The 14,566-nt window shown below is 39.9% G+C and overlaps 1 protein-coding gene across 2 annotated transcripts; it reads right to left on the bottom strand.

The window, feature by feature from the left end:
* Positions 1-732: 732 nt before the first annotated feature.
* Positions 733-14,093, bottom strand: LOC118764172. Of its 2 annotated transcripts, none has more exons than XM_036504508.1 (5): positions 13,736-14,093; positions 11,172-11,414; positions 7,067-7,258; positions 4,348-4,571; positions 733-892 (listed from the first exon to the last, which is right to left on the bottom strand). In XM_036504508.1, the coding sequence occupies exons 1-5, from the start codon at positions 13,968-13,970 to the stop codon at positions 857-859; spliced, it is 930 nt and encodes a 309-aa protein (XP_036360401.1). In that variant the 5' UTR covers positions 13,971-14,093; the 3' UTR covers positions 733-856. The 2 variants fall into 2 exon arrangements, with proteins under 2 accessions (XP_036360401.1, XP_036360403.1); XM_036504510.1 differs by lacking the exon at positions 733-892 and adding an exon at positions 3,433-3,550.
* Between the last annotated feature and the right edge of the window lie 473 nt (positions 14,094-14,566).

Genomic DNA, 14,566 nt, shown 5'->3' with positions numbered 1-14,566 from the left:
GCGAGACATGACTTCAATGAAATTTTCCTTCCCGCGAAAATCAAATTAAATAAAATTTGAGATTTTTTGGCGGAGTGGTAAAAATGGTAACAAAAACAGGACAGTAACGACAGTACAAAATATAAACAGTAAAAGACAGAACAGAGAATAACAGTAACACAAACAAGAAGGGCTGTTAAGCCAAACGAGATAAAAAATTTTTTACGAACGCTATTGTTTGAGGACGGCAGAGAGCAACAGATTACCGTCTCTACTTGACGGAGGCCAGGAGAAGAAAGACAGAAATAGCCATCTCATCATACATACACATGTGTATTTATATGTATGCGTACAAATACATACATGTGTATGTATATATATATCATATATATATAATATATATATATATATATATATATATATATATATATATATATACATACATACACATGTATGCATTTGTACGCATACATATAAATACACATGTGCATGTATACATACACACACAGTCAGACAGACAGACACACATACACACACATACGCATGAACGATAATCATTTTTGCTATTAAATACGTTTTATTCCATACTACTTTGAGTAAATACGAACACACTACCTGCTACACCTTGAACTGTGAATACTCGTATAAGATTACTCTACTACTCAATGTGGTATTCTTGACGACGTCCAGACACACGACCTCCATTTATTTTATAGTTTAACAACGATAACAAATTCAGATTTTGGAAGCTATTTATTTACTCAAGGATCCTGTACTTCAGTTTCGCTGCATTTCACTAAGTGGAATCTCCGGGTTAGTTTTCTTCCGCAATCGGTCCATTGCCGAGTTCAAGAAGCGATAAACCAACCGGCGTCCTTCAACGCGTTCTATAATGTCCTTGCCATAATAATGTCTATAACAAAAAAGAAAAAAAGAGAGAGAAATATAAATATTTCTAAGTTTGTAATCATGAATATTTGATTCAGAGTATCTCTCGAAAACAGATTACAGGTATTTGTGTGATACAATTCACAAATATTTATGTATATCGTTTATATATGTCGGACTGATGTCCTCACGTTGATGTTTGCTTTCACTACGTTTCAGCTGTTATGCACTCCAGCCTTCGTCAGGCGCCGTGTTGCACTTGGTTGTTGTATCGACGTTTCGAACCTAACTCTTTATTTGATCCACGGGGATACATTGTTCTCATTCTGTTGTCTACATTTCGTTTGGTTCAAAATTGCGATACAACAGCCGAGTTCAGCACAAGACACCTGAAGAAGGTCGGAGCGTTCAACAGCCGAAATATAGCAAAAACACCAATCAACTTGAGGACACCTTTCCGGTTACTATTTTACTCCTTTACTCTTTTATTTGTTTCAGTCATTTGACTGCGGCCATGCTGGAGCACCGCCTTTAGTCGAGAAAATCGATCCCAGGACTTCTTCGTAAGCCTGGTACTTATTCTATTGGTCTCTTTTTGCCGAACCGCGAAGTTACGGGGACGTAAATACACTAGCATCGGTTGTCAAGCGATGTTGAGGGGATACAAACACAGACACACAAACATATATATACACACGCACACACATATATATATATATATACATTTACACATATATGACGGGCTTCTTTCAGTTTCCGTCTACCAAATCCACTCACAAGGCTTTGGTCGGCCCGAGGCTATAGTAGAAGACACTTGCCCAAGGTGCCACGCAGTGGGACTGAACCCGGAACCATGTGGTTGGTAAGCAAGCTACTTACCACACAGCCACTCCTCTGCCTGTATTACAAAGAGTAAACGTAAATATTTCTTATCGTCTTACTTGTTCCGGACATTCATCAGTGGCCATGCTGTAGCACCACCTTCGAAAGTCTTAGACGAAGAAATCGGTCCCAGTACTTATTCAATTGGTCCCTGTTGCAGAATCGCAAAAATGAATAGTAGGAACGATATGTTCGACTGAACCTTTCAAAGTGGTGTCCGAGTGTGGCCGCCGTCCAATGAGTGAATCGAGGAAAAGATGAAAGATACATACATACACACGCACACACACAAGCATGCATATTTATACATACAACATACACACATATACACATATACATACATACGTACATACATATATACACACAGATACACAAGCATGCATGCACATATGTACACATACAGACATACATAAATGTATACACAGACACACACACACACCTTTATATTAATAAAAACAGCTAGGTGCAATACTAAATCGTAGAGAATTATAGTCGTCTACTAAACGTGACAAAGAGTGTCAAGACGTATCTATATGCATGATTGAATTCTCACATACATAAATGCGTACATTCATGTATACATACGAATATATTCATACACTTACACATATAGGCGCAGGAGCGCCTGTGTGGTAAGTAGCTTGTTTACCAACCACATGGTTCTGGGTTCAGTCCCACTGCGTGGCACCTTGGGCAAGTGTTTTCTACTATAGCCTCGGGCCGACCAAAGCCTTGTGAGTGGATTTGGTACATGGAAACTGAAAGAAGCCCGTCGTGTATATGTATATATATGCGTGTGTGTGTTTGTGTTTTTGTCCCCTAGCATCGCTTGACACCGATGCTGGTGTGTTTATGTCCCGTTACTTAGCGGTTCATCAAAAGAGACCGATAGAATAATACTGGGCTTACAAAAGAATAAGTCCCCGGGGTCGAGTTGCTCGATTAAAGGCAGTGCTCCAGCATGACCGCAGTCAAATGACTGAAACAAGTAAAAGAGTAAAAGAATAATATACGCATACATACATACATAATACATACGTACATACATACATACGTACATGCATGCATACGTACATGCATGCATACATACATACGAACGTACGTACATACATACATACATACATACGTACATACTTACGTACATGCATACATACATACGTACATGCATACATATATGCATACGTACATACGTAGTACATGTATACATACGTACATACATCCATACGTACATACATAATACATACGTACGTACATACATACATACGTACGTACAGACACACGTACATACATACATACATGCATATGTACGTACGTACATGCATATATACATACATACGTACATACATACATACATACATACATACATACATACATACATACATACATACATGCATACGTACGTACTTACATACATACATACATACATGCAAGCATACGTACATGCATACATACATACATACATACATACGTACTTACGTACATACATACATACATACATACATTCATACATACGTGCATACGTACATACGTACATAGATACATACGTACATACATATACACACATACATACACACACACACACTCACACACACACACATACATACTAACCTCATGGCTCGGCTCAGCTTTTCATAATTCATATTTTCATTGTTCTTGGCTTCTCCCCAAAGTTTGGCAAATTTTTCTGAATGAACAAAGCGGAACTTGCCGTTCGCTTCATCTTCCCATCGTATTATGAAAGGATTAAAGTTGTTGTTCTGTAGAATGGAGTAAATAAATTCCCAAAGCGGAAGAATTTTCACTTTTGAAAAGAAAAGAAAAACAAAAGAACTCGTCAGATCGCAGATATCTTCTCTCGTGCATACATAAATGTAACACACACACACGCACACGCACGCACACACACGCACGCACACGTGTGTACGTACTTACGTACAAATATATATGTATAATATTTTACTTGCTTAAGTCGTTTGAATGCGGCCATGCTGGGGCATCGCTTTGAAGAATTTTTCTCGAAGCAATCAACTCCAGTACTTTTTTTAAATCTGGTACTTATTCTATCAGCATTATTTATCAAACCGCTAAGTTATGGCAGGTAAACGCAACACCACCACTTTTGGGTTTGATGACAGATCGATAGATAGATAGATAGATATAGATAGAGAAGAGAGAGAGAGAGAGAGAGAGAGAGATCACAAGGCTTTGGTCGGCCTGGGTTTATAGTAGAAGAAACGTACCCGAGGTGCCATCCTGTGGGACTGAACCGGTACCATTAGTTTGGAAGCAAACTTTTAGCCACAGAGCCACGCTTCCGGCTACACACACACACACACACACACACACACACACAATAAGCGGCAGAATATACATGGTTACTCAAGGGTTGAGAGCTTCATGCATTTCCACTTAACAAAGATGATAATGGTATTTTCCTGGATTGTTCCGTCAGCCAAATCCACTCACAAAATATATGTCGGGCCTCAGGTGCTATACAGTGGGACTGAACCCGGGACCACGTGGTTGGGAAGCAAACTTCTTACCTCACAAGCCACACCTATACCTTTGCCGTACCGCTATATTACGATATTAACTTACTTTTCTTGATGCCAGCCGAATCTTTATTGAGAGGATGGAGTCTCGGACGCCCAGGTTTTCTTTTCGGTTGGCACGGTTGGAACATTTTTTGTTGGTTGTTACTGTGCATTGGTACATTACCGTCACTGTTGGTCGATAACTGACACGAGTGGACGCTATCATCGATTCTGTTTTGGATAATAGATTCACCCAGTAACGGGTTTCGAGTTTTGGCATAACAACATCTGTAGGAAATGTAATATTTGATTATAAATAAAGTTGAGTAATATGCGTTACTGACAAACCACTTCCTAAAATATATTTTTACGAGCAAAAACTCCCCCCACCACCACCGTCCAATGGACGGTACTGAGTTGTCAAACATTTTAAACCAAATTTTCTCAAAACAACTTGTCCGACCGTCCCATAGGCCTCCCTTTGAGAAACACTGATTTAACTTAAATTTGAGACAACCAGCAAAGAAGAAAAAGATAGACTTTTTTAAGCGATATTCACAAATTGCAGCAGAGTGTACTAATTTTACTATAACACAAACATGGCTTAAATAGCGATGCTATTTAAGAGTACACTGCATTTGGTTGACGGATTTCTTCGCATTCCTCACCTGAATCGATTTTGTAATTTTTTCAGACTTAACACGCCTGATACCGTCGGTATCTACATATCAAATTTGAACATTTGAGCGCCATCGGATGGAGGATGCCCGAGATCCTAGAAGACACACAGACAAACACATTATATAATGACAGCAAATCGCGCCCCCCCAATGGACCACACACACTCACACCCATACCTCAACCACACACAAAGACACCACAAAAGAATATAGACACCATACATACATGCACACACACACCACCACACACACACCAACTACATATCACACGCACGGACGCCCGAGATCCACACACACACCAAAAACAGACGAACGATTTTATATAATAGATTATCTCTTAAGTGTATCTCTGGAGATAGTCTATAGAATTTAGAGCCAGCACTGAAAGTTGCGGCCTGTCCTGTACGAATACGTCTATGTAAACAATGCGATCGAAGATAGAAAAAAAATCGGTAATGGGTATATATGCGTATCTCAAAGGTTATTGCTCTTTCATAAGCACAAGCAATGAAAAAATAAGCATTACACTCTTTTTTCTACTTCGCGGATTTTCACCAATCGCGGGAGGTTTTGGAACGTAACACCTGCGATAGTCGAGGGATTACTCTCTTTTTCTCTTTACTCTTTTACTTGTTTCAGTCATTTGACTGTGGCCATGCTAGAGCACCGCCTTTAATCGAGCAATTCGACTCCAGGACTTATTCTTTGTAAGCCTGATACTTATTCTATCGGTCTCTTTTGCCGAACCGCTAAGTTACGGGGACGTAAACACACCACATCGTTGTCAAGCGATGTTGAGGGGGACAAAACACAGAACATACACACACCACATATATCCCGACGGGCTTCTTTCATTTCGGTCTACCAAATCCACTCACAAGCCTTGGTCGGCCCGATGCTATAGTAGAAGACACTTGCCCAAGGTGCCACGCAGTGGGACTGAACCCAGAACCATGTGGTTGGTAAGCAAGCTACTTACCACACAGCCACTCCTACGCCTTAGTGTATTAGTGTATTGTATTTTTAAGACAGTAAATCTATGAAGCGATTTTATCTCAGACAATTCCACAGTGTCGTGCCTTCTTACGGTGTGTCTTTCTTGTTGCGCTTCGAACTCGTGGCAGAACTTCAAAACATACCGCCTTCCTTCGTTGTAATTAATGTGAGAGCGCTAACAGAAATCATTAATAACCCCTTTGCAATTTTGACTGTTCTTAATAACTTTGCAAAGAACCAAAAACGGTCTCCGCCGAACTGAGCTTACGTCGAATTCACTACAAGATGTCACAGTCAGTGCTCTCACCGCCACCATCACCACCACCTCCTCCGCACCTGTCACCACCAACACCGCCGCCACCGCTACTGTGACCGCCACCGCCACTGCCATCACCACCGCTGCCGCTGCCACCGCCGCCGCCGCAACGTTGCTGCCTTCACCAGCACCACCATTACCTATTTCTCTCCTACCCACAAGTAGCTAAACACAGAGGAGACAAACAAGGACAGACAAACGGATTAAGTCGATTACATTGACCCCAGTGCGTAACTGGTACTTATTTAATCGACCCCGAAAGGATGAAAGGCAAAGTTGACCTCGGCGGAATTTGAACTCAGAACGTAGCGGCAGCCGAAATACCTATTTCTTTACTACCCACAAGGGGCTAAACACAGAGAGGACAAACAAGGACAGACAAACGGATTACGTAGATTATATCGACCCCAGTGCGTAACTGGTACTTAATTTATCGACCCCCGAAAGGATGAAAGGCAAAGTCGACCTCGGCGGCATTTGAACTCAGAACGTAACGGCAGACGAAATACGGCTACGCATTTCGCCCGGCGTGCTAACGATTCTGCCAGCTCGCCACCTTCCAGTACCACCATTACCAAGGGGAAAATGCCAGTAAAAATACACACACACACACACACACACACACACACACACACACACAAACACACACACACACACACAAACACACAACACACGAACTTGCATATACTCATACACATACAGAAATAGTGAAACGCAAAGAACACAGATAACGCTTTAGCTGTTCGCTTTCATTTCTAGAAGTCGCTTAATAAGCAATAACGGATCCTTACTTGAACTGTTCAGCAAAGCAGCGTGGTGTTGCTGATGCGGTTGGAGAGGAAACCTACCGAACTCTAACGGGTAAAAGTTATCAGGTTTGTCATCGTTCATTTCCATGTTGTAGTGAGCGTCCTTGATGCACTCGACGGAATAATATTCCTTTGGCGAAGCAAGATGATTATTATCATCAAAGAGGATATTCCCTGCAAAGATAACTATATTTAAAAGAAAACGTATCGATAATGAATGAACAAATATTGAAGAAGAACAAAGACACGGCCATTTATTTAGTTTGTGCTTCATCTCTTCCGCTTCCTGTACCATGTTTACTGGCGTCGGAAGCGATCGTGATCTTTCGTGCCAAAGAGTGAAAATTTATTGATTTTCCTTGAGAAGAAAGAATACAGCAATGGTTTGCCGTTACCGTCTGCCGTCTTATTTAAAGTTTACTCTACTGGTCTCCAGTTATTCCGAATGTGATCCCACAATTGTTTTAATATGATTTTTTTTTTTTGTTTTAATATGGCTTGAGCCGCTATAGTGTAGGGACTACAGAAAATGAAAAGAAGGCGGCGAGCTGGCAGAAACGTTAGCACGCCGGGCGAAATGCGTAGCGGTTTTCGTCTGCCGTTACGTTCTGAGTTCAAATTCCGTCGAGGTCGACTTGCCTTTCATCCTTTCGGGGTCGATAAATTAAGTACCAGTTACGCACTGGGGTCGATGTAATCGACTTAATACCTATGTCTGTCCTTGTTTGTCCCCTCTGTGTTTAGCCCCTTGTGGGTAATAAAGAAATAGGTATTTCGTCTGCCGTTACGTTCTGAGTTTAAATTCCGCCGATGTCGACTTTGCCTTTCATCCTTTCGGGGTCGATTAAATAAGTAACCAGTTACGCACTGGAGTCGATATAATCGACTTAATCCGTCTGTCCTTGTTTGTCTCCTCTGTGTTTAGCCCCTTGTGGTTTATAAAGAAATAGGTATTTTGTCTGCCATTACGTTCTGAGTTCAAATTCCGCCGAGGTCGATTTTGCCTTTCATCCTTTTGGGGTCGATAAAGTAAATACCAGTTACGCACTGGGCTCGATGTAATCGACCTAATCTCCTTGTTTGTCCCCTCTATATTTAGCCCCTTATGGGCAATAAAGAATTAAGTAAAATGAAAAGAAGGGACCTACAAAATCGAAAGAAATTGGTTGACAGAAAGTTTAAAGGACTGAATATCATAGACCAGACGAAAACGAGACAACGGTAATAAATTCTAGAGAGTAGCAGTTCGAAGAAAGCCGCGAGAATAAAATGACCCTCAAGGCACAAAACCAGTGTAATCCTTAGCACTAGCGTAGCTAGGAGGAGGCGGTAGGGGCGGCATTTTTAAAGGGTCACCACTTTTGGTCTGCTATAGGCAATATGTGTTTTTGTGGGGTCTGGGGGCGGCAAACGGAAGGGCCTCCCGGGCGGCACAACTCTAGCTACGCAAGTAATCTTTAGGCAGTAACGAGGGACGGTTCACGTGACATTAGGGCATTCCCACAGACAGGTATGCCTGTGTAACACATGTGTAGGAATCAGCCCTCCTTCGAGTCCAGTATGCTTTAGCTGCAGGACCCTCTTCTAGGTTTTGACCCGTAACTGGGGACAATAGTAAATACTACAACTCACAAAATGTGTTGTATATAATTCAATATGTTATATACCGTAAGCGTCCTTTCTTATTTCTTTACTGCCCACAAGGGGCTTAACACAGAGGGGACAAACAAGGACAGACAAACGGATTAAGTCGATTATATCGACCCCAGTGAGTAACTGGTACTTAATTTATCGAGCCGAAAGGATGAAAGGTAAAGTCGACCTCGGCGGTGTTTGAACTCAGAACGTAACGGTAGACGAAATACCCATTTCTTTACTACCCACAAGAGGCTAAATACAGAGGGGACAAACAAGGACAGACAGACAGATTAAGTCGATTATATCGACCCTAGTGCGTAACTGGTACTTATTTAATCGACCCCGAAAGGATGAAAGGCAAAGTCAACCTCGGCGGAGTTTGAACTCAGAACGTAACGGCAGACGAAATACCTATTTCTTTACTACCCACAAGGGGCTAAACACAGAGGAGACAAGCAAGGACAGACGGATTATATCGATTATATCGACCCCAGAGCGTAAATGGTACTTAATTTATCGACCTAGAAAGGATGAAAGGCAAAGTCGACCTCGGTGGAATTTGAACTCAGAACGTAACAGCAGACGAAATACGGCTACGCATTTTGCCCGGCGTGCTAACGATTCTGCCAGCTCGCCGCCGTTTCTAGAAAGAAAGAACATCCGGCTGCTGACTGGGCACGGGTCATGTATCTATCATTTGTCGGATGTCGGTTTTACCGATAGCATTACCGGACAAAATTGCAGATCTGAGGAGTAACTAAAGGCTACCATTGACTACCATACCCATCCTAAACTCCCAAGCTGGAACCTTATCACTGGATCCAGTTGAATGACTTGCCTAAGACATGTATTTCATATAAAATTCAACTGATCTATTTCATATTCATTTTCTTCATTGTTTCTAAACATAGGCGCAGAAATAGTCGTGCGCTTAGGAAACTTGCCATGCAACCGTGTGGTTTCGGGTTTATTCCCACTGCACGGCACCTTAAGCAAGTGTCTTCCGTTATAGCACTGACCCACCAATGTTTCAATGCCTTGTGAGTGAATTTCGTTGACGGAAACTGTAGGGAAGCCCAGCGAATATATGTCTATATATGTGTGTGTGTATGTGTCTTTGTGCTTGTGTCTGCCCCGACTACAGCTTGGTAACGTCCTCGTAACTTAATGATTTGGCAAAAGCAGCCGATAGTACAAGTGCTAGATTTTAATAATAAGCTAAGTATTGAGACTGACCCTTCCAAAGTGGTGCCCCAGCATGGCCACAGTCTAATGACTGAAACAAGTATATGATAAAAAATAAAAGATGAACAGTCTGTGAAATGGAAACCAGAAAACTGGGTTAACGAGTTTTGGGGCTCAAGAAAAATTTTGAAATTATAAACAAGCATAGGAGCAGGTGTGGTAAATAGCATGCTTCCCAACCGCATGGTTCCGGGTTCAATCCCACTGCGTTGCTCCTTGGGTAAGTGTCTTCTACTATAGCCTCGGGCTGACCATAGCCTTGTGAAATGGATTTGGCAGACGGAAACTGAAAGAAGCCGGTCATATATATATATATTATATGTATGTGTGTGTGTGTGTGTGTATGTGTGTTTCCCCTCCACACATACTCGCACACACACATACACACTACCGCTTGACGACCGGTGCTAGTATGTTTACATCCCCGTAACTTAGGTTCGACAAAAGAGTCGGAGAGAATAAGTACCAAGCTTTGAAGAAATAAAGAAGTACTGAGGTCTATTCGTTTGTCTAAAAATTCTTTAAGGTGGTGCCCCAGCAAGGCCGCAGTCTAATGACTGAAACAAGTAAGAGATGAAAGATAAAAGATAAACGGCTCGAAATGTTCTGTATGGCAGCAGAAAATATTTCGTTGGCAAACAACCGACAGAAAGAAAGAAAGAGAAAAAGAAAGGGGAAAAGAAAGAAAGGGAAAAAGAAAGAAAGAGTAAAAGAAAGAAAGAGAAAAGGAAAGAAAAGGAAAAAGGAAGAAAGGGAAAAGAAAGGAAGAGAAAAAGAAAGAGAAAAGAAAGAACGGGAAAAAGAAAGGGAAAAAAAGAGAAAAAGAAAAAAGAAAAAAAAGAAGGAAAAAGGAAAGAAAGAAGAGAAGAAAAAGAACGGAAAGAGAAAACGGGAAAAGATAAGAAAGAAAGAAAGAAAGAAAGAAAGAAAGAAAGAAAGAAAGAAAGAAAGAAAGAGAGAAAGAGAAAAAGAGAAAAAGAAAGGGAAAAGAAAGGAAAAGAGAAAGAAAGAGAAAGAAAGAGAAAAAGAAAGAAACGGAAAAAGAAAGAAACGGAAGAAAAAAGAAAGGGAAAAGGAAAGAAACGGAAAAAAGAAAGAGAAAAAGAGAGGAAAAAGAAAGGGAAGAAGAAAGAAAGGGAAAAAAGGAAAAACAAGAAAGAGAAAAAGAAGGGAGAAGAAAGTGAAAACAAATATATTTACTAACCATATTCGCTGAAATATTTTAGAGACTGAAACAACATGGAGCCGTTATCTGGATCTCTGCTGACGAGTTCCTCGCGTGTCATTCGTCTCATTTGGCTGCCGTTCTTGACGTCTCGGAAGAAATTATTGAGATAAATAATGGAATTGATTTTATCTAACTGTAACGTATAGGCCATCCAGTCCAACAGCTCTCGGAGATTCCACAAGTCTGGATTTATTTCCCACCAATTGTGGTGGCATATTTCTGGATCACAATAACAATAACAATAATAACAACAACATATAATATAATAATAATAATAATAATAATAATAATAATAATAAAATAATAATAACAACAACAACAACAACAACAACATTAATGATAAAAATAAAAATAAGTAATAAGAAAAATATAATAATACTAAGTACACTTAGACATATACATACATACATACGTATATGCATGCACATATACATACAGATGTGTGTGCATGCATTTCTATGCGTATGTGTATCTGTGCGAAGATAATGTTCCATGCAGCTCTGATGGATGTATTGGGAGGATCTAAAGTTTCTAATAATCTATAAATCATCTCATTTGTTATTTGACAAGAGGCTTTACTATAAATACATAAATGCATAATGAAAGCACACGTGCACACACGCACAAAAGTGTATGCGTGTGTGTATGTGTGTGTGTGTCTGTGTATTCTTGTGTGTTCATGTGTAAGAATGCGAGCGTCGATTTCATGTACGTATTATATATATATATATATATATATATATATATATATATATATATATATTATATATATATATATATATATATATAACGATAAAGGTCGCCCTTTTCAAGCCTAGCCAGGCTCATGAGCCTGGTTTCCCGGTTTCTGTGGCGCATGTGTTCCCCCAGCTGGACGGGACGCCAGTCCATCACAGCGTTACTCAAGAGAGAGTGAGAGAAAGTTGTGGCGAAAGAGTACAACAGGGGTCGCCACTACACCCTGCCGGAGCCTCGTGGAGCTTTTAGGTGTTTTAGCTCAATAAACACACACAACGCCTCCACTATATATATATGTATCATATATATTAGAGAAAAACAACTATTATGCAATTTAAACAATGATAGACATAAACCAAATCATACATAAAAAATAAAATACTTATATATTGATTTCATTTTTATACTTTTTGTGATCTAGTTATATGTTTTATAAAAATATTTTTTATTTTCTATTTATGATTTGGTTTATGTCTATCATTGTTTGAATTGCATAATAGTGGTTTTTCCCTAATTTATATATTATATATTCATATTGTGAAATTTGATTTAATACTAAATTGAATTTTTCCCTGTAGGTTTGGAGTTATACTCCCTAATATTATATATATATATATAGTAGAAATATGTTACGAAAAGAAAATATAAAATACACGTGGAAATGTAAGGGTAAAATATGAAAAATCAACGAAAATGCATATTGCAAATAGAAAAAGGCTGTTTATGACAGGTAGTGACAAATATATACATTTAGATTGACTGAGGTAGTAATACGAGTCATAAAGGTCATTATTATGAGATGATTATAAGATGATAATAAAGTAAGAGAACTAAACGAACCAATAGTTTACGCGAAGGCTATTCATCGTTTTGATATATATATATGAATGCTCGAAATGAGGAGTAGACAGACAGCCGACAACTGATGAAGGGTCGTTCTTTGTGTTACTTGTCCAGTTTTCCATTTTTTCTCGTTGTTTGCATATTTAACTCGTTTGTTTTCGTACTTCATGTTGTTTACAGTCGGCGACGTCCTGTACCCATATATGTATATATATATATATCTATATATATATATATATATATATATATATATATTATATATATATTATATATATATATATATTATATATAATATATTGTGGCCTGCTCATTTGAAGGCTAAAACAATGCGAAGCGCGTTATAACCAGCGATGTGTAGCAACATCTGATAGCCTGGTCGGTCACGGTGATCACGGTGATATATATATATTGATAAAAATGGTAAGACAACAAATGAAAGAAAGAGACCTCGATATTATGTAAATAGAGGAATTTATTTGTAAATGTAATATGTGACAATTATTCGGTAGCTATGATAAAACTCCAAGTTTCGGATGCCGAGGTGGAAATCCACGCCGCCATCTCTTCAGTTATCCGGACATCGGAAAATGCTATGAAAAATGACTGTTATACAAAGGGAAATTACTGTGTGATTGGCCGTTATTAAGACAAAAGAGCTATTTGAATGACCGCTAAGTGATGGGAGGGAGTAAAGGTAAGGAGAAAAAAGTTCATAGTATTCGCGTAAGCGCACATGTTCATACCTACACATGCGCGCCCGCACACCCACGTGCGTGCGCCTAAAAGTATACATTCAGTCACCCTCACTTGAAAAACGTACACATCCTCACTCGCACCATTCGCCAAATGTATATACATATGCATGCAGAGGAAATACCGGTAAGCATTTCGCCCGGAGCGCTAACGTTACTGCCAGCTCGCCGCCTTCAAATGGTCTAACGATACCGTAAATACATTACCTGTAGTTGCTTTACATCTATCATAACTGCCTAATGATGCAGGTAAGGAGATTAAGTCTGGAATTTCTGCGTCTTGAGCGTTACTGTAATTTAAGTATGGTTGTTGTTGGTGCTGGTATAGATCTGTATTGGCCATTTTCACAGACCAGTCGTTGTCACCGTAGATATCAGATGAAGAACATGATGCCTCGAAAGAATTTGGTTTCAATAAAGGAATGTGGTTTCTGATGGTCATATTCTCAAAGTCGAAATCTATATTATCACCGTTGTTAAAATTGTTATTACTATTAATATTGAAAATGGTAGTAGTGGTAGTAGTAGTAGTAGCAGTAGTAGTAATGGTATCGTTTGTGTTGGTGTTGTTGTTATCATCGTTGCCATCGCAACTGCTGTTGTTATAGCAGTTGTGGTTGTTGTTGTTGTTGTTGCTGTTGTTGTTAAGCTGATTGTGACAAAATGGTAACTTCAGCTCTTCATTCCGTGACTCCGCTGTATTCGTGTCATCCGTCCGAACGAGCGGGACCGTAGTTGATATTGCCGATAGATGTGGAGATGAAAGATCGATTGTTGGTAAGACGGGCAAAGAACGGAGGTCTTGGATGTCGGCGCTGCCATCGAGATGCATTGGAAAACTTCTAGCGTCAGGAATTGGTAAAACAACCGAGGAGGGCAAGACTTCATTGGTTCGACTAGTCACAGGAATCAATGCGGGCGATTCTAGACCTTCGGTTCTTATGTCGAAAGGCACGGGTGACATGGGAGTCTGAAGCGGGCAACAGCTGAAGAAACCGTCGGGAATCGATGACATAATCGAACCAACCAGGCAGCCAA

This window comes from Octopus sinensis, linkage group LG7 (genome assembly GCF_006345805.1).
Source record: "Octopus sinensis linkage group LG7, ASM634580v1, whole genome shotgun sequence".
In the NCBI taxonomy this organism is placed as follows: domain Eukaryota; kingdom Metazoa; phylum Mollusca; class Cephalopoda; order Octopoda; family Octopodidae; genus Octopus; species Octopus sinensis.
Note: the sequence above shows the minus strand (reverse complement) of the source record. Positions and strands in the feature narration are given on the sequence as shown.